The sequence below is a fragment of the Neophocaena asiaeorientalis genome, unplaced genomic scaffold (assembly GCF_003031525.2).
Source record: "Neophocaena asiaeorientalis asiaeorientalis breed wild unplaced genomic scaffold, Neophocaena_asiaeorientalis_V1.1 scaffold558, whole genome shotgun sequence".
Lineage (NCBI taxonomy): Eukaryota > Metazoa > Chordata > Mammalia > Artiodactyla > Phocoenidae > Neophocaena > Neophocaena asiaeorientalis.
Window position 1 is genome coordinate 1,349,431 of NW_020172780.1, and position 19,337 is coordinate 1,368,767.

General features: G+C 54.3%; 1 protein-coding gene across 6 annotated transcripts in view; it reads right to left on the minus strand.

Moving 5' to 3' along the window:
• Positions 1 to 790: 790 nt before the first annotated feature.
• The window catches only part of FGD3 (FYVE, RhoGEF and PH domain containing 3), a 46,875-nt gene continuing 28,328 nt past the window's right edge, over positions 791 to 19,337 (minus strand). For 3 of the 6 annotated variants that reach the window (XM_024741336.1, XM_024741337.1, XM_024741335.1), the window contains 10 exons: positions 16,723 to 16,869; positions 16,286 to 16,378; positions 15,000 to 15,079; positions 13,592 to 13,622; positions 12,564 to 12,671; positions 11,444 to 11,506; positions 3,240 to 3,362; positions 2,800 to 2,940; positions 1,998 to 2,144; positions 791 to 1,735 (listed from right to left, as the gene is read on the minus strand). In XM_024741336.1, the coding sequence (XP_024597104.1) occupies positions 1,493 to 1,735; positions 1,998 to 2,144; positions 2,800 to 2,940; positions 3,240 to 3,362; positions 11,444 to 11,506; positions 12,564 to 12,671; positions 13,592 to 13,622; positions 15,000 to 15,079; positions 16,286 to 16,378; positions 16,723 to 16,869 (1,176 nt within the window). In that variant the 3' untranslated portion in view covers positions 791 to 1,492. Of the gene's footprint in view, positions 1,736 to 1,997; positions 2,221 to 2,799; positions 2,941 to 3,239; positions 3,363 to 10,831; positions 11,204 to 11,443; positions 11,507 to 12,563; positions 12,672 to 13,591; positions 13,623 to 14,999; positions 15,080 to 16,285; positions 16,379 to 16,722; positions 16,870 to 19,337 lie in introns of those variants that run through there. The other 3 variants (XM_024741338.1, XM_024741339.1, XM_024741340.1) reach the window with 3 other exon arrangements.

Here is a 19,337-nt window from a genome sequence, read left to right on the forward strand (position 1 = left end):
CTGCAGCAGCATCTAAGCATAGCAGGGTGGGTATGTGGGGGACAGCGCTGACTCATGCCTAAGCTCACCTGTGCCCTGCCCACCTCACCTGGGTCTCTACTTTACCCGTGTCCTGTCCTACCTCACCTGGACCCTGACCACCTCACCTGGGCCCTGCCCACTTCACCTGGGTCCCAACTCACCTGTGCCCTGAGCACCTCACCTGTGCCCTGTCACTCCTTGCCTGGGCCCCACCCCTGCCTCACCCATGACCGGTCATCCATTTCTGGCTCCCACAATGACCCTCTCAGCCCACAGGTATGTGCCCTGCAAGTCTGCCCATGGCTGGGCAGTGACAGGCATCCCTTCAGGGTGCCTTGCGGATGTTAGAGGGATGAGGGTCCCAAGGGACTGGACACCCCTCAGTCATCAGTTCCTAGGTCCCTCTGCTCTCCCTCAAGGCCCTCGGGGCTCTGGTGCAAATAGACCTTCCTGACATCTTTGTGAGTAGCCAGCACTCCCACGATCCCGTATCTAAGTCTGGCTCCACTTGCTACAGGGGCAAATGGCCCTGTCTACCTCACTAGCATGACCAGGGACACAGAGCAGGTCTCCAGGCATGGCACCTTGTCTGAGGCCCCCCTGTCTAATGCCACTGCATCCTGGGGCAACCACAGGGGTGTTACTTGCACCCTGCAGGCCTGGATTGGGGTCCAGGGCGTCATGACCGGCTGTGCCCATCTGTTACCCTCATTCTCCAGCCAACCAGGCCCACTGTGGGGAGACCCTGCCCCAAGGCTGTGTCCACCTGTTGGCTGCCAGCATTTATTTATGTAGATAAGCACTGTCCACCACCGACCAGGGGAGGCAGGCACAAATCTCAGGCCACAAATCACGACGCCTGTGTGGTCCCCCTGTAGTTTTGCAGCATGGCTATTCAGGAACCCACCACTCGCTCCCTTGGGCATCTCCAAATGGGGTGGCGAGCTACGAGGTGGCACAGGGTGTGCCCAGTCCCCGGGAGAGGAAAGAGGAGAGAGGAGGAGTCCAGGGGGCCAGTATGGTTCAGCTCACATGGATGTAGATGGTATAGATGGGTGGGCAACCATCAGGAGGGGTGGCATGACTGCAGACATCCACCAGGCGTCCCTGGGCACCACCCATGAGCTCCTTCTGTCTTCCGGCGCAGATGACCCCTCACTGCCCACTCGGGAGTTTTCTTGACAGTCACCCCACGCCCCACTCTGGGCCACACTGCTGGGCCTGCAGGCAGAGGCCCGGGTCTTTGAGGGACGTGCTGGGTGACCCTGGGCAATTGGCTGCCCCTGTTTGGGCCTCACTTTTCTCCTCTCTGACATGGAGGAACCCTCCAGGGCCAAGTGCTATGTGGCCTGTTGGTCCCTCAGCAATCCAGGCTCCCTTCATGCCTGCATGTGGCCTGATGCCACCTCTCAGATGAGTACAGGCCCTGCCACGGTGGCTGTTCAGCTAGGAGACACGGCAGAGACTCAGCTCATGGGGCAGCTGGGGCCTGGGGCTGCTGGGCCCCTGGGCTGGCCTGGGCCAGATGCCCGTGGGCTGCTGAGCTCAGGGCCTCCAACCACTGCTGCTGCAGCTTGGCGGACGGGGCACTCAGGTACAAAGACTGCTGGGCCTGCTGCAGCTGCCACATGTGTCCAGCATCCAGCCTCTCTGCGGGGTCTGGCACACTCACCCTGCAGCCAGAGAGAGGGATGGCATGCAGCAGCTGGCCATCCTGTAGGAAAGGAGAAGAGCGTCAGCACTCCGGCCTCTGGAGTCCTGGCATCACTAAATGGCCCCACAAGTGGGCAGCAGAAGGGTGATTCTGGACAGCCGGGGAAACTGAGGCCCTAGGGTCACATGAGCCACCCACCACGTGGGGTTGGGCCCAGGCTGCATGGCCCAGGCCTATCTGGGCGCCACGGGCTTGAGGCTGTGGGCTGCCGGAGCAGGGTGTACCCCCACCCCCACTGTGGCCCAGCGTTCAGAGGACACACCTGGCTGCCTCCTCGAAGGTGCAGCACCAACTCCAGGGAGTCCGACTCAGAGATGGCAGCCCACACCTTGCTCCAGGCTGTGCCGCCATCCGACACCAGCAGGGGGCCACAGAGTAGGCTGGGCGGGGGGTCCACCGTGGCTGGCTTCTGGGGACACAGAGGACAAGTCAGGTGGAGTCTCCCTTGTAAGAGCCACTCTCCAGGAAGCACCAAGGCTGAAGCTCTGGGGGGAGAGAGGAGGGGGAGACAGACTGGACAAGGCCTGGGCCAGCCTGAGCTTCCCCAGGGTCACTGCAAGGCCACTTGGGATTGGGCTGGACCTTCTAGGCAGTGAGACCACAAGAAGGGTCAGGACAGAAATAAAGATAAGGTAGGAAAAAGTGGAACAGCAGGGAACCAGAATATGGCGGCTGTGGATGATTTCCCTGTACACACACACACCTCTCACACATAACATCACACACCACACACATTCACATCCTCCAGGACTATGAAGAAATAAGTTTCTGTTGTTTAAGCTGTCCATCCTGTGGTATTTGTTATACAGCCTGAGCTGACTAATGCACCATCTAACTCCTGAGTGCAAATGGTTCCCAAGCTCTCGGCCATGACTGGATCCTAACAGCCCAACACGCACACACGTGATATTTGGCATTCAACTGCTAGCTGCTCTCAGTGGCCTATGGACCCAACTGAGCCCTACCAGTCCTGGTCCCAGGGAAGGCGGCAGCACTAGGAGCACAGTCTGTCAAGGCTTCTGGGGTCTTGTGTCTGGAAGGCTCACCAGCCCCAGCCCACCCACCTCTGTGCTCTGCTTGGGCTCCAAGGGCTCCTCGAGGCTGGGGCTCGAGGGGGCCACCAGCTGGGTCAGGAAACACTCTCGGCAGACACGACTCTGCCTGCCGTTCTCAGCCTTGAACTCGGAGCACTTCCCACAGATGACCTGCAAAGACAAGGGCACCTGTGACCCCAATGCCCAGGGACAGAAGACTATCCAGAAGGAGGCTGGAAGGAAAGGTGTAACGGCCTGTGGAGGGGAAGGGCTTGTCTGTAAGCCATGGGAGTCGGGAGCCTTGTCCACAGGGCAAAGACCCCAAGTCTGGCCCCTGCTGGGCCTCCAGAGCCTGCCTTCTTGCTCAGAAGTTCCAAGATCCAAGGGTCTGTGTGCATGGAAAGAAGATTTGGAGGAGGAGCTAAGCACATGGAGGTCCCAGCAGCTGGCCTTCTCCCACCTGGACTCACCGCCCCGCACAACTTGCAGTGGTGCTTCCTTTTGGTGATGGAGTTGAAGGTCTCGCCGCAGCTGCTGCAGCCCTGCTTCTCCTTGTCACGTCTGGTCTTAGACGACCCTCTCCTGGGCTCAAGCTGTGGGAGGCAAACGGCTGCAGTCAGCTTCCCAGCGCATGTGGAGTGGCAGCTGTGCGATACACAGGCAATGCACATACAGGGCAAGAAAGCCGGACGTGCAGAAGGGAATTAAGCAGGAGCCACCCTGGCCATGGCCCCCTGCCCAGCCTCACTCCCCAGAAGCTGCCCTGCTGTCACACGGGGTGAGATTCCAAGGGGAACAGGAACTCTATGCTTGGAATGACTTGTCCCACCACGGAGGTCAGTGACTTTGCGTGTCTGCAAAGATAACAACCGGAACCCACACTGGGGGAAACGGTGGCTGCTCTGCACAGGAGCCCAGACGCCAAGGACTGGGGTGTCTGCACCCAGCATCCAGCCAGGTGGCCCTTGCTTCCATGCTCTGCCCTTTATTGGACCCCAGAGCATGGTCCCTGCTCCATGCCAGGCACTCAGAGGTGTGCAGTTGCCGCCCAACACGTGTGAGAGCACTCTCCAGGGGTGGGAGCAGGGTCAGGGGCTGGACTCCCCTCTCTATCTCCTCCGATGCTGCCTGAATTTCCCACAAAAGAGGGCAGTGATGAGTCCTTTCAGCAAGACAACGGGAAGTCATGAAACATGGTGTGTGTTCAGAGAGGTTAGAAGATCTTTAAGACTAGTCACAAGAACACACTATAAAATGCTTTTACTTCTTTTTTGTTTGTTTGTTTTCTTTTACATTTAAACAAGCTGTTTTGTGTAAGGTTTCTCAAAAAGTTTTACAAGAACCACATCAAACTCCTTGGAGCAAAGAGGAATTGGAGAGTGGCAGGCAGCAGTGGGAGAGAGGTTTTCATTTTATTCTATCACTTTACTTTTTTTTAAAAAAAAGTATTTATTCCTTTTTTAGTTAAACATATTTACAAATTTTAAAAAATCTAATGCAGTCTAAAACTAAGGAACAGGTATATAAATCATACATGGGAGGTAGATGTCAAGGCGACATGTTGGAAGACTGTTCAAAGGTGTCAAGTTATATTGCTAAGGGAAACAAGCAAGTTGCAAAATAATGTACAGTAGCGTATAATGTTTATACCAAAAAGAGTACGTGCATGAATAAAAGACTGGAAGGAAGCACACCTGATGATCTTATTGGCTGTTTGGGGTAGAGTAACTCTTATCTGACTCTCTTATCTGGATTTTCTCAAGTGTTCACCGAGAACAGCTTGTGAAAGAGGAAGAAAACCAATAGACACGTAGAAAAGCAAACCAGCCACTCACTGACCAGCCCCCCAACCCCCCCACCTCCTGCCTCACATTCCCATTGAGGACTGTGTTCCCTCTGCACTGTGGACAGTGGTTTGAGAGCTGGGTGAGGGAACCTATGTGGTCCACGCTGGCTGCCTACCCCTGGCCATAGTGACATCAGTCGTGTCCAGGACCCCAGCCCCACCAGATGCAAGGGCTTGGGAGGTGAGCAGGAGGCAGGAGGGAGTGAAGGTGGGAGTGGGCACCGACCATGCAGGGTGAGGCTGGGGTGGGGGCTCAGTAGCGCTGTCTGATTAGGTTTCCCCATATGATTAGGAGTGGTGCAAGTTGGGGGACAGCTCCCAGGCCCTTGCCCTGCCCCTCATCAGCCATGAGACCCTGCACAAGTCACTTCTCTCCAAGTTTGGTTTCCTCATCTGTAAAGTGGGGTGAGGAACCGCCCCTGGCCCTGAACCCCATCACAGCACAAGAATCCTGACTGGTTTTGCTGATTGCCCTTACATGTTACCATGGCTCTCAGGAAATGCCCCATCGTTTGATGAAACAGCTTTCTAGCTTTGAACCACCCCAGCCCCTTAGCATTTCCTCTCTGTGTGGGTAGGGGGCGCTGGGGTCCCAGCAGAAAACAGAGTCAATTCACCACAAACTTAAGATTTTAAGAAATGTCACAGATATGTATCAAATTCCCCAGAATGTCAGAGCTAGAATGGCTACTGGAAGTGCTTGTCTCAACCTCTCCCCTGCACAGATGGGGAAACAGAGGCCCAGAGACAATTTTTCTGTTTAAAAGAGAAACACTTAAAATAAGTTTAACATTAGTGTTTCTGAGCAGAATAAAATGAGGTCTGAGATTTGTTTTAAAATATTCCAGAAGAAAGAAGAGTGTATGGGGGTGGGGTGAGGATAGGGGTTGAAAGACAGATAAAACATGAACAGCACAAAGTTGAAGTTGCTCCAGGCTGGTGTGGGGGGTCTCGCTGTCTGTTATTTCTACTTGTGTGTGTCCAAAGCTTCCCTAATAAAAATTTGAACAAAATAAGCTAAAAATATGTTTAATATAAACTCTGCAAGTTTAAGGAGAAAGAGATGCACTGGTTGGGGGTGAGGGAGACAGAAGGGAGGGGCTTGGGCATTGGAGGCTGTTACGGGCTGATTGTGTCCCCCAAAAGTCATAGTTTGCAGTTCTAACCCCCAGCACCTCAGAATGTGACTGTATTTGGAGAGAGGGCCTTTAAAGGGGTGATTAAGGTAGAATGAGGTCACTAGGGTGGGCCTTAATCCAATATAACTGGTGTCCTTATAAGAAGAGGAGATTAGGACATGGTCACACACAGAGGCAAGACTATGTGAGGACACAGGGAGAAGATGGCTATCTACAAGCCAAGGAGAGAGGCCTGTGAACAAAAAAAGAACAAAGAGTGCCACTCATCATCCAGTTATATAAGGGTTAAGATGCACCCACTGCAGTCACCCATGACAGTGCACTCGGGAGGGAATTCAGGATGAAAAAAACAAGATGAGGCATTCTGTGTGTTGGAGAAACAGGCCCCAAGATAGAGGCACATCTCAGAAAGAATTTCAGTGACCCCAGATTCTTGCATCTTCCCATGCAGAGAAAATCACTTAAAAGTATTAGCTTAAGATATCTGCTCTTTGTGATATAGCAGGAATCTTTTACCAAAATGTATGCTTGACTACATGTATTTCCTAGCCAAAAAATTTGTATATATACTGGCTCCTCCCCTCCCTCTTACAAGCAGTTCCTCAGAGCTGTCTCCCAGGCTATAGTCCTCAGTAAGATCCTGAGTAAAACTTAAACTCAACTCTAAGTTGTGTGTTTTTCTTTAAGTCGACAGGCCTCAGGAGAAACCAGCCCTACCAACACCTTGATCCTGGACTTCCAGCCTTCAGAACTGTTAGGGAATAAGTGTCTGTGGCACTTTGTTAAGTAGCCTGAGCACACTAATTCTGGCCTATGCTTCCAAGCTCTGCTGCCTCTGCTCATAGACCCTACTGTGGGCCCCACCACTGTGAGGCCAGTGCTGGCCCCCTGGTACGAGGAGCCCTGGGACCAGCTGGTGCCTCTGAGGGTGATAGGGACGCTTGCTCTGTCCAAGACCCCATCACCCTCCTCCTCCATCTCATGACCCCTGACCCCATGGACACTGGGTGTAAGAAAACCTTGGGCCCCCTCTCGGTTTATTCCATGCAGCTCAGGACCACAGAGCCCTGTGGGTGGAAAATGAGTGGCACAGACCCGACAAGCAATACTGACGCTCCCCACAGCCACATGCCTTACTGGAGGCCACCCCTGTCACCTGGCCTTGGCTGCCAGCCACACTCTAGCCCCGAGGCACATCTGTCTGCCCCACTCAGGGCTCCTCCCCTTGAGACCATCTCTCAGGACTGCTGGGGCTCAGACATGAGAAGAGAGAGGAGGGGCCATCCCTGGGTCTGCTGTGGCCCAGTAGCCTCAGCCCTCTACCAACCTTCATGGTGACCCTGCCATGCCTGTTTTCCAGGTGAGGACACCAAGGGCACTCGAGGTGGGAGTGGTCAGTGGCAGGTGGCTGGATCCGCATCTTGCCTTCAAGCACTTACATGTGCTGCAGAACCTGGGCTCTCCAGACCCTGCGAACAGCGCTGCACAACTGCTGAGAACACAGAGAGGCCCTGGGGGCTACTGGGGCATCCCTGAGGGGCAGGGCTGCCCACAAGATGGAGGAGAGGCTGTAGCGGGTCAGGGGTATGTGGCCAAGAGCTCAGGTGCTGAAGGTCAGCAGGGACCCTGTCCTGGCCAGAGGGACCAGAGGGCAGTTCCTAGAGCCGGGCATCTTGGGGCTGGGGCTTGGAAGAGCGACCCATCTGGCTTCCTTTTTTTAGGCTGCAGTTCGGTGATCAGACAGGGTCTGAGTACCAGCTTTCTTGGCTGGGTACCAGCTTCCTCGGTGCTGAAGACTGTAAGCCACCATGGCCCATGCTTGATGCAGCTCCCCCAGGCATTTCCCGACACCGAGGGCTGGTGACCAGGTGGCTGAGGTGAGCCCACCTGCAACATTGAGGACAGGTCTTCCTGGCCAACCATACTTCCTTTTTGGATGAGGATATAGAATAAGTCAACCAAAGGGAGGGGCTCAGATTTTCTTTTTGGATGTGGAGACATTGGAAAGGCCTGGGCCAAGTCTAACCAGGGAGGTGTGGAACCGTGGCTTCCCTAGTAACAGCCAAGCGACTTCACCCAAAGCGCTCCAAATGCACAAGCGTGGGCCTGGGAGGTCTGTGCTGAGGGCCTGTTTTATTCAACGTTTTCTCTTCAGCAGATTCACTTACAAAGCAGGGAAGCAGGAGGAAAATACAGGTAAGAATTGGGTCCCAAACAGTGGCCCTGACAACCAGCCTCAGAAGATGGAGCCACACAGTTATCATCGGTCCTAAAGGGTGTGGATGTAGGCCCGGGTCTTAGGCCTGGCCCTGTGGTGGGTGCAGCCCAGGCCCTCTGCCCTTCACAGGCAGCCCTGTCCTGGGCTTGGGGTGGAGGGGCAGCACTAAGTTTGTGCATGCTGAACGACGGGTGGCAGGGATGGGGCCTTTCATGACATCGTGGAAGGGTCCATATGTTGCCATGGTGGCTCTGGAGCCCAGGGAGGCCTTGACATTTCTGTGCTTCCGTGAAGAGAGACACAACTTTTGCAGAATGGGGAAGTCTTTGGATTCTGCAAGACTCCCTTGCAAAACTTCCTGGTTTGGGTTTAGCTTTTCTTAGGAAAGAGGGCCTAGTGGGAACTGTGCGTCTGAGGACAACACCAGGAAATCAAATGAGCACACCAAGAGTGAGTTTACATTTCCTCTCCAAAAGCTTACATCTGGCATGTTGTAGCAAAGATCACTCTTTCTAGTGTCAGAATTAAAACCCACTTTGGGGTACTTTCCACAAATATCCACTGAGCACATCTCGGACTCGCCCTGTATGGCAGGAGCTTCACTGAGCTGCCCTCCTGGGTCCACCAAAACCTGTGCTTGTCAGAAACACAAATGAGAAAAACCATGGCCGGGCCATGTGTGCTGGGGCTGGAGCTGCAAGTCTGTTGCTGACAAGTGTTTGTCTGTTGTAGGGCCTCGGTCTGGCTTGGGGTGGATAAAGGGACTGGGACAAGGAGGCCTGAACTTGAATTGTGATCCCGAGCATCTGGCAAGTCAATGATGCTGCAGAGCCCTTGGAAGCCTGAGCCCCTGGGTAGAAGAAGGTGGGGTGGCCTGCATATCCACTGGCTGAGCGTCGCCATCGATGCGCAGCAAGTCTGCAGCCTGGCCTGGGCAGACCCCTGGACTGCGCTGAGGCCCTGTGCCTCAGGGGCTCTCAGCTACCTTTTTACCTGTCAAAGGAGTTGGGCAACCAATCGGAGGGGCACCCGAGTGGCCAACAGACACCTGACACAGTTTCTCTCTCTCTTCTCCCCACCCAAGGGAGGGTGAGGGTAGAGGGGGAGGAGCTGCCCAAGGCCTCATGTCAGGACCCACTCCACGTGTTAAAACATTAAACATGTGACCTTCAGGTCCCTTCCAGCTAGAACATTCTCCGATGGGCACTGCCTGTCGTGTGTGCCAGCCCCATCTCCTGCTCCTCTGTCTCTGCCTTGGCACTGGATCTTCCTCAGCCCTGTCTCCCTGACCACACAGCCCACAGCCACTTCTACTTTACCCCGCATCCACGGACTGAGGCCTGCCTGTGGACTCACCCTACAAAGAATGGGGGTTGCTCACAGCCCTTGATGCCTTCCGGCATGCCCCAGGCCAAGGGTCGGATAGCAGAGGGCCCTGCAGGGGGTCCAGCTCAGCTCCTCTGCAGAGAGAGGGAGAAGCAGTGCTTCATGCAAAGGGCCATCATGGAGGTTGTCAGAGACCCTGGCCAAGGGACCCTGGAGCTGACTGGAAAGCTGAAGAGGCCCCATGTGTCATTTTTCTCTGGGCAGTTAGTTACACAGATGAAGCTTGAGTGTGTAAGCTGCTTTTCATGATGTTCCTAGACGTTCCAGAAAGGAGCCCAATAGCACACTGCCAGCCTCACACGCACAGTTTGGTGATTCAGAAAGCTGATGGTGGGTTGCTTCATGTGAGAAACACTTGTCAGTGACTCTGGGGTCAGCTGCGAGGGCTTCACAGATGAGGCCTTGGGGCACAGTAGGCATAATTGAGGCATTCTGCACAGAGGGGATAGCAGGCGCAAAGGCCCTGGGACATGGCCAAGTGAGGGAGGCCAGGGCATGGTGAGGGAGGGTGGACTGGAAGGAAGGCAGGGCCAGACAGAGCCACAATGCAGGGAGCCCCTCAGGGAGTTTGAGGGGCTGTGACAAGACCATGTCTCCCCTGCTGATAATGCTGCCTTCAGATTTCCTGACTGAGTTCAAACAAGTTAGCACAGACTCCCTTTGGTTCTCGCAGTGCCGCCCTGTGGCAGCAGTAGCACTCAAATAAGGGGGTTCCCTCCTCTCACTTGGTCCCTGAAGCCCATCATGCCCTAGAAATGCTCCATCCCTCCATAGGAGCCCAAAAACTCCTCAAGGTTTTCCCAGTGCCTGGCAGTCAGAGACACGTCGGGTCAGGGGTCGTGTGGTGACCTGGCAAAGCTTCTGCTCTTGTAACAGAGCAGGGGACTGGAGCATCTGGGCACACCTGTTCTGGGGCCTCAGCTGGGGCCCAATGCTACCCAGCAGCATGGATTGTGTGGGAGGAGGGGACTAGTTTTCTTACTAAAAATCTAAGCCAGGACAGGAACATTTACTCCCCGTGATGAGCTAGACATCCGTCCCTCCCTCTGCTGCTGTCCCAGGAAAGTCAAGTCCCACCACAAGGCCTTTGAGCAAAAGGCCAGGTCTCCTCACCTATCAAGCCCGTTTCCTATTCCTAAAATGGGTTGACCCTAACAAGTCCCAACCCAGAATGGCTGTGATGACCAGCAGGGTGGCCCTTGTAGCCAGGAAAGAAGGAGCTCTGCAAGTTGGTGCTAAATTCAGGCAGACTTTGCTGTCCAACTGGGGAGCACCTGCCACCAAGGGAGTGCTGGCCCAGATGAGGGATGTGAGAAAGAGAAGTCAGGGGGAGGGAAGGAGAGGCAGGCCCAGTGGAGAGAATGTGGGGGCAGTACCGACCTACCCATGGAAGAAGTTCCCCTTTAGGAGCAAACCCCCTGTTAGGGGTCAGGCTGGGGCTCAGGCCTCCACGCATTCCTTCTGAGCCTGGAAAATTCAGGGATAGGGCAAAGCGAAGATGCCCAGGAGAATCCCCTCTCAGGATGCAGGGTACAGCAGCTCCTTGGTAGTCTAGGCTTATAATTGTCATCAGACTTCACGACTATTAGGCCCAGTGGTTAATAATGATGCTTCCCTGTACTGGATACTCATTGCATGTGAGGCGCACACATTTACCCTGTTACTAATCTCCCAAACTGACAGAGCAGGAGGGACTCGGGCATAGTCCCGTGGCCTGGCCCTGTCAGGGTGGGGACATGCACACAGGCTATCTGACCCTGGACCACGCCTTCTCCGCCCACATTGACTGAGCCTCCTGAGGGCCAGGTACCGCCTTGATCCACATTTCATCCAGGCATACTTTACCTGTGGTAAAGAGCACAAGTCTTCAGAAGAACTCAGCTGTGTAACCTTCACCCACCCAAGGAAATGGATATTTGGGTCCCAGCAGGCTTGCCCCAGCCCTCCACCAACAGGCCCCAGAGGCCATCACTGTGAGGACCCAGGTCACATGGAAGGGGGAGGCTAAACCCTCACCCTCAGGTCACCCTGGTCTGACCCCAACTTCCACCTCCCACCCCTGTCAAAGCTGGGGGGGTCACTCACCCCTGCAGCACCCCCTCCACCAGTGGCTACCGCTGCAGGCACCTCTGAGTTGGCGCTCACCATCTGGAGGGGACAAGACAGTTGGCATGAGCAGAGGTTCTGTGGCCACATGCTGACATCCAATGCAGCGTTGGAATGCCACCATTCCTTCTGTCTGGTCACAGGGTCAGGAGGAAGACTGTCGGGGTCTGGTGTTTGCTATGACTTTGGGAATCTGTCCTCCCTGGCCTGAAGGCATCTCAGAAGAGTTATCATTTCCCAGCTGGGGTGGAGGGCAGTAGGCAGGTATGAACCTCCTTGAGGCCCACCAGGCCTAACCAGCTGCATCACACCACGTGAGGTGGCCCTGGCATCTGGCTTTCCTCAGGCATCTGTGGAGAGCTCGGTGCCCTGCCTTCTATGGTCAGGCTCTGTCCCTGCACCAACCTTAACGGCAGGTATGGGGTGGGGTGGGGGGTTCTGTTTCCAGGTCACCTCTTTTCAAAGTAGGGGACAGTACTTTCCTTGCCCGGGGACAACACAAAGTTTTCTTCTAAAATAGTCCAGAAAGCAGACAAAATGGAGATTTGATGCAAATATTAAGTGGATAATGAGGTGGCCTGTCGCCCACAGACCAGTGAGACCACAGGGAGGGCCAACCCGGCCTGATGTCTGGGACTCAGGGCTGCTCAGCCAGGCTGGGCTGGGTATCCCTTAGCTTCAGGGATGTCCCTGAGGCGTGGAGTGAGGGACCCTCACTGTGAAGTCATGTTTGGTTATACCTAGACAGAGGGGATGGCCAAGGCCTAGGGTGGACCCATGTGGCCCTGGGTGGGGATCCTGCTTCCTGGCTCCCCCCAGGCCTGGGGACAGCTTCCCATGGGGAGCAAGCTACCCCTGCTGATAAGATCACAGCCCCTAGGTGCATGTGATAGGACAATGCCTCATGTAGCAGCTTTATCCAGGCCTGTCCTTCCCTCCCTCCTCTCCAATCACTGACCACCCCAGCTATAAGGTACAGGCGTCCCCACATGGATGCTCAATAAAGGTGGGCATAAGGAGAGCATGGGGACCAGCTTCCCCCCCAAACACCAGTCCTTGTGCAAAGGGCCTGGGTTGCCCCAGGGACACTGGCACTCACAGGCGGGTCTGGAGTGAGGGAGGGATCCTCATCCTGGCCGAAGGAGCCACTGAAGGCCTTGAAAGTCTGGCTGTTCTGCTTGTGCTTCTCAATGGTGGCCTCAATGACCTGAAACAAAACCACAGAGAGCAAGGCCCCTCAGAGAGCATTCCAGGAGGGTGAGGACAAGGGTCCCGTGGTCATTGCGTTTTCCCCTGACCAACAGCCTCACATGTCCTCTGAGATGAGGAAACAAGGCTCAGGGATGTGATCAGTGACTGACCAGGTCCCCACTCCAATCTCCATGGGTCCCAGTGCCACCCCACATGCAGTACTCCAAGCCACGGGCAGATGCTCTTGGAACATTTTATATGGATTCGAGGCCATGTTTCCACTTCCTGCAACAGCATTCCCATCTAATATCTGTTTGAATTTCCTTTTTCTCTTCTCACTCAGATTTCTGTCTTATGAAATTTGGGAGCCACTAATGGTGGCTAACCATCACTAATGGTTAGTGTTTGGCCTGGTGGTGGTCTGCCAACCCCGGTCACTGCCTTGGCCTCCACTCTGACGTGGCCCTCCTGACCTGTGTCCCTACCATGGCTGGTTCTGAGCTGAGCCTGCTCTGGCTGCCCCAGGACACTGCCTGGCCTGTCTTTGGAAGCACAGGCTCCGTCCTGGAAGTCAAGCTGCTCGTCCTGCAAGACCCACCGCTCCTGCCAGCCATGGAGAGAAGGACAACACAGACCCACCTTGGAGCTGCCAGACTGGAGATCTTCCCCAGGGTGAGGGCACCTCCCTGCATGTCCACCTCCAGGCCTTTATGTTTATTTGTTTACTGGGGAGCCCCAAATAAGAGAATGGATTCAAAGGTTTGTGGAGTCCGAAGGTGCTTATAAACTTGGTCACCCCATCACTTCAAGGTGGATAGATGGGTGGGTAATACCTGGGGGGGACACGGGGCCATCCCATCCCTTGTTCCAACATGAAATGGCCATACCGCTCAAGAATTTGGTCATTTGGTTACTTTAAAACTTTAGGAGCTTCACCTGAATCCATTCTTTCTTTTCCTCTTCTGTCCTATAAAAGCCAAAAGAGTATTTTATTCATTTAGTCTTGGATACTGACTCTAAACCACCTGATTCCTCTCAGCCCTGAAGTACATGCCTGTGCTGCTCACTGCCTGGAAGTGCAACTCACGGCTTGGGAGAGCGGCCCCAAAGGCTCTGGAACACTGTGGCTAGTACCACCAGGTGCAGTCAGGCGAGGTCAAGTGTGGCCAGGTGGAGTTAAGTGTGGCCTTGTGGGTGCAGGTGGGGTCAGGTGTGGCCAGATGAAGTCAGATGTGGCTAGATGTGGTAAGCTTGGTATGCAGAGCCCTCTGCAGTGGATGTAAACCAACACTTTGGTGGGCCACAATGGGTCATTGCAAAGATCTCACGTCATTGGTGGAAGTGAGAGATGGGCTCTCCCAAGCCCCGCCACAAGTCACGCACCATCTTACAGGGTAGTGTGACAACAACCACCAAAATTTAAAGTGGACATGCTACCCTTTGGCCAGCAATTTTACTTCAGGAGTCTACCAGATGGATGTAACGACACATATGTACGAAACTTGGTTCATGGACACTGCTTGCAGCACCATTTGCAACAGCAAGACCCCAGAGGACCTAGGTGCCCGTCAATGGGAACCAGCCAACGATCATATTGGAAAATTATGCTGCTTTAGAAAATGGTGCTCATATATGGGATGATTTCTGATAAATTAAATGAAAAAAGCAAGATGCAGAACAGACTAGATAGAAAATGGTCATCTGTGATTTAAAAAATAGATACAGGGCTTCCCTGGTGGCACAGTGGTTAACAATCCACCTGCCAGTGCAGGAGACAAGGGTTCGAGCCCTGGTCTGGGAAGATCCCACATGCCGTGGAGCAGCTAAGCCCATGCGCCACAACTACTGAGCCTGCATTCTAGAGCCCGCGTGCCACAACTACTGAAGCCCATGCACCCTAGAGCCCGTGCTCTGCAACAAGAGAAGCCACCGCAATGAGAAGCCTGCGCACCACAACGAAGAGTAGCCCTTGCTCGCTGCAACTAGAGAAAGCCTGCACACAGCAACAAAGACCCAACACAGCCAAAAATAAATAAATAAATTTATTTTAAAAAATAAATAAATAAAATAAAAAATAGATACATATGTATGGGGACAGAAATTCCAGAAGAATACTTCAGAGATGGTTAAGAATGTCTGCTGGGGGTGGGGAACAGGGTGTGGGCAGAGGCTTAATTTTCATTGACTTCCCCTTAGTACTGTTACATTTTAAACCACAAATAAGCGAGTAAAATGAACACAAACACATCGAAAGTTTATCCAGTTTAGAAAAGGAAGCCATCTGCTAAAATTTCAGGTCAAACATATTCACACAGCAGCAGACACCAAGGCAGCTGAAACCTACCGAGTTTGTAGCTCCAGGGACCTTTTCTTTCCAGTTATGATGAATGTGTAGGCTGCATTTGACTTGACGACATCCTGCACCTGAAGGCATACAACAAAGGACAAAACAAAAACAGTAGGTCACTTTTAGCAGGTCCTGAACTGTGGACTCACACTCTCAGACTTGGAGGTCTTTCCCTGAGAAGGGGTGGGGAGAGGTGACCCAGTGAGTCTGCAGGGGAGTGCTCGGCTTAGGGTCATGGTTGCTGCGGGCCACTCCATGAGTCAGTCCATGGTGGAGGGTGGACCACCGACCTGCTCAGGCAGGGCTAGAACCGCTCATTCACTGTTCTTGGAACTGTGCCGGCCAAATCTGCCTGCTCTCAGGGCTTCCCAGGAAGTCAGCCCCAGTGCCTTTCCCCACAAAGGTACCCACAGGCACTCCCGACACAGGGATGGGAATCTTAGGAGAAGAGCCAGGAGGATCTCCACTACCCTGCCGGGGTTTCTGAGGCCCCATGGGCAGGTACCTTCTATCTGCAGGTGTCTGCAACAGGGAGCCTTCCCTCATCCCCTCAACACTCTACTCCCACAGCCCTTGGCTGGATGTGGCCCACAGGCTGGCCACTGTCAGAAGGGATTTTTTTTGTATCACTAATGCAACCCTTCACTTTTTAGAATAAAGAAATACTTTGATTTAGCCAGTATTTTTGGAGTGCCCATTAATTCAAAGCACTCTCCCACAGAAGAGGGGGACTAACTCCAGCTCCAGCAGCCCCACAGCACGAGACATCAATGGACGCAAGGAATAGGGACAGCAGGGACAACAGGTCATCTGGACCTTGGGTACAAGTGCCTGCAGAACCTCATCTGGGCTCCAAATTGGTGCAGGAGTGGAGAGAGCATGGACCAAGGACAAGGGAACAGGCAGGATGGGCACCCCATCTGCATTCACCCCAAGTTTCCCTTAGAGTCTGTAAGTGGGGCCCTTAGGGCTGACTTCACAGGGGACAGGAGATGGCCCAGGTCCTGGCATTGCCCTTCATCCTGCCAACATGAAGCCGGCAGCGCACTGGCAGGTAGGCCAAGTGGAGGGACAGGGGATCCTGCCCATTCAGCCCAGGATGCTAGGCCAAGGCGCCCTCAGAGATGTTCCCCCATGCCTGAGTCAGGATAGAAGCAAGGCTCAGAGAAGTAGGCAGGCAATCAGTTGCACAGCAGTGAGTACTTTGGTGGCTAAAGCGCTGTGTCCCTACACCTGCTCTGTGCTTTCTCAGGGGAACAGATCGGTGGGAGGGGCTCACCCACCTGGAGGTCGGAAATGTCCATCTTCTCCCGGACACTGAACTTCTGGCCCATGAGCCGCAGTTTGGGCACACAGTAAAGGATCATGCTGTTGAACTGCGATAGTGACGGGCACGTATGGGGTGAGGGGCGGTTGACTCCACAGAGGAGCACCCCAGGGAGGAGGTGGGGCGTGGCTCTGGCAAGAGTGGGCAGGGCTAGGCGGGGCTGGGCTGAATGTGGGAGTGGTGAGGGCACGCTGGGGGTTGGACTGGGGGAGTGGCTTAGTGGTGGGGCGGAGCTCTGCAGCTGGTTGGGCCTGGGCTGGGTGAGGGTGTGGCTGAGTGGCTGGGTAGGCCCAGGCTCTGCCGCTGGGATGGGTGTGGCGTGGCAGGGGCGTGGTTCTGCAGCTGGGCTGGGCAGGACTGGGCAGGGCTGGGTGTGACCGATTGGGGGCTCACCAGGAAGAGGTGGCGGTCCTGGGTCGTGCCGTTCTTGGCTGATAGCTTCTGGATGTGGCCCTCCTTGATCAGCTCGTTCGCAGGGTTGACGATGTCCTCCTCCCCACCCAGTCTCTCGTATACCTCCAAGAGCTTGTGCATTTTCTCCTGAGAGGGACACGGGGCTCAGGCAGCTGCACCACCACAGGCATTGGAGGCCTGCCAGGGCTGGGGACCCAGTGGTGTGTGGAACCCTGCCCTGCAAGTGTGGTCCAGAACCAAGGAGGGACCACGATCCTGCTGACAACGGTGGGAGGGAAAACACGGGCCTTGAACAGAGGTTCACCTTGCAGAGAGTAATACATAATAACAACAGTTAGCACCATTGCTATGTGCCACACCCTGTTCTAAACACAATGTGGGTATTAATTAATTTAATTCTAGCACCCGCCTTAAGAGGCTGATGCCATTACTATCTTCAATCTATAGACAGAGAAACTGAGGCACAGAAAAATCAAGTGAGTTGCTGGAGATGTCTCAGCTAGAGAACTGGGACTGGCTCTCTTAGCCTCCACAGTGAAGGGCATTGGGTCAGAGGAGATACGCTGGGCAGCTGCAGCTTTTGCCCTGGACAGTCATCCCCTCTTGTGGTAGCCTTACCTGGTTTCCTGCTCCACCCTCAGATGGCCCAGGGCCATGATGAGACCAGACCTCTGCCTATCCACAGGTCATCGCCCTCTGTTCTCAAGACTGGTTGTGTGGTCATATGGCCAACCAGCACCCTTGTGGTGTGAGGGGAGAGGGTAGGCAGCTCGTTGCTCCAGCTCTGGGCCAAGAGGCCACAGGCCCTGACCAGAAGCTTGAGCCAGGAATGAAGGAGTGAACTCAGCAAAAGGCAGAGCTGAGCCTACAGGAACCTTAACCCAGCAACAAGGAGCATGGATCCACCATGCTACAGCAGCCACTGCCCTTGGACCTGACCAATCTTAGCCTGCACTCCTTGGAAGCAGGCTGGTTTGGTAGCTCTTCTGCCTCTGGTATGGAAACAGGTGGTAGATGTGGGCATGGGAGCCAGCATGGAGAGTGAGGAAGAGCAGGCTAGGCAGGGCCAAAGGGCCTTGTGTGTACTGGGGGCTGGGCGTGCAGTGGACATGTAGGAGAGCTTATGTGTGTACCTGTGAGGCAGTGGCAGGCCAGGAGGCTTCTGGACAGGGAGTGACAAAATAAGCAACCTATAGAAAGCTCTGAGTAGAGAAGTACAGACCAGAGACCAGGGAGATTGGAGGTGGGGAGGCAGGGGTGGTGGTCCAGGTTGAGGGGATTAGGGATGGACAGGTAGAAGCATGAAGAGGGTCCCATGAGCACACATTGATAAGCCTTCCCCCACACCTGACCAGAGCCCCCTGCCTGTCACAGAGGCCTCACCAGACTTGGAGCGAGAACTGCCACACAGTGGACATGCTACTGTGGGACAGGAGTCCACCCCAAGCCCCTCAGAGATGTAGGCCCATGGGGGCTCCTCCATGGGCTCTGTGTGAGCTCATGACCACAGAGTTCCATGAAGCAGCTCTTTCTCCTCCATTAGATTTAGTCTTGGGGAGGAAAAAAAGGGGAGATTAGATTAAAAGTATCTAGAGTGAAATGTCACCTGTTTAGGTTGCCATGGGTGCCCCACTGTGGGCCTGACCTCAGGCGCATCTGGTCTGGGGGCTCCAGACCCAATCCCGGGGACAGGCAGGTAATGAGGACACAGAACGTGGACCACACATAGCAAGAGCTGCCCCAAAACAGGTGGCCCGTCTCTCATTTCTCCTTTTTGAGAGATGTGGGGTCAAAGAAATATTTCACTTTCTTTTTCCTCTCAAAAAACAACAGTGCCCATGTGAAAGTAAATAGGTCTCAGGACTGAGGCAACCAGGGCTGGGTAGGGACTGTGGCGTCCTGGAGAGCTGGCCCACTTAGGGGGCACCTCGCCTCGTCCCAGGTTGTAGTGTGGGCCTGGGGTTTTCAGAGTTTTCCAGTAAAGCCAGGAATTTGGATTCTCCTGTGAAATGACCTGATCTCTAATTCTGGACAAGGATTTAGAAATTCTTACACCATGTCCAGGCAGTGTGCAGGCCAAACAAGGGCCTCTGAAGACAGGGCCCACTGGGTCAAAAGGCATTGGTATGAGCTAGGAGGCCTCCCCATCGGCAGAGCCTATTACTCGGGGGCGTTAGATCAACAAGTGGACACCATCTCCTCCACCTTCAGGCTGTATTTGGAGGTGGGGCCTTTGGTAGGTGATTAAGTTCAGATGAGGTCATGGTCATGGGGTGGGGGATGGGTGGGGGCATGATGAGATTAGAGCCCTATTAAGAGAGACACCAGAGAGCTTGCTCTCTCTTTTTGCTATGTGAGGACACAGCGAGAAGGTGGCTGTCTACAAACCAGGAACCAAATCCGCCAGCACCTTGGTCTTGGACTTCCAACCTCCGGAATGGTGAGAGTAAATGTCTACTGTTTAAGCTGTCCAGTCTACAATACTTTGTTAGAGCAGCCCCAGCTGACAGAGCTTCAGTGAGTGAATGAACGAAAAATTAATGATGCTGACACCAAGAGCTAACACTAAATTATGCCAGGTCCTGTTCTGAGCA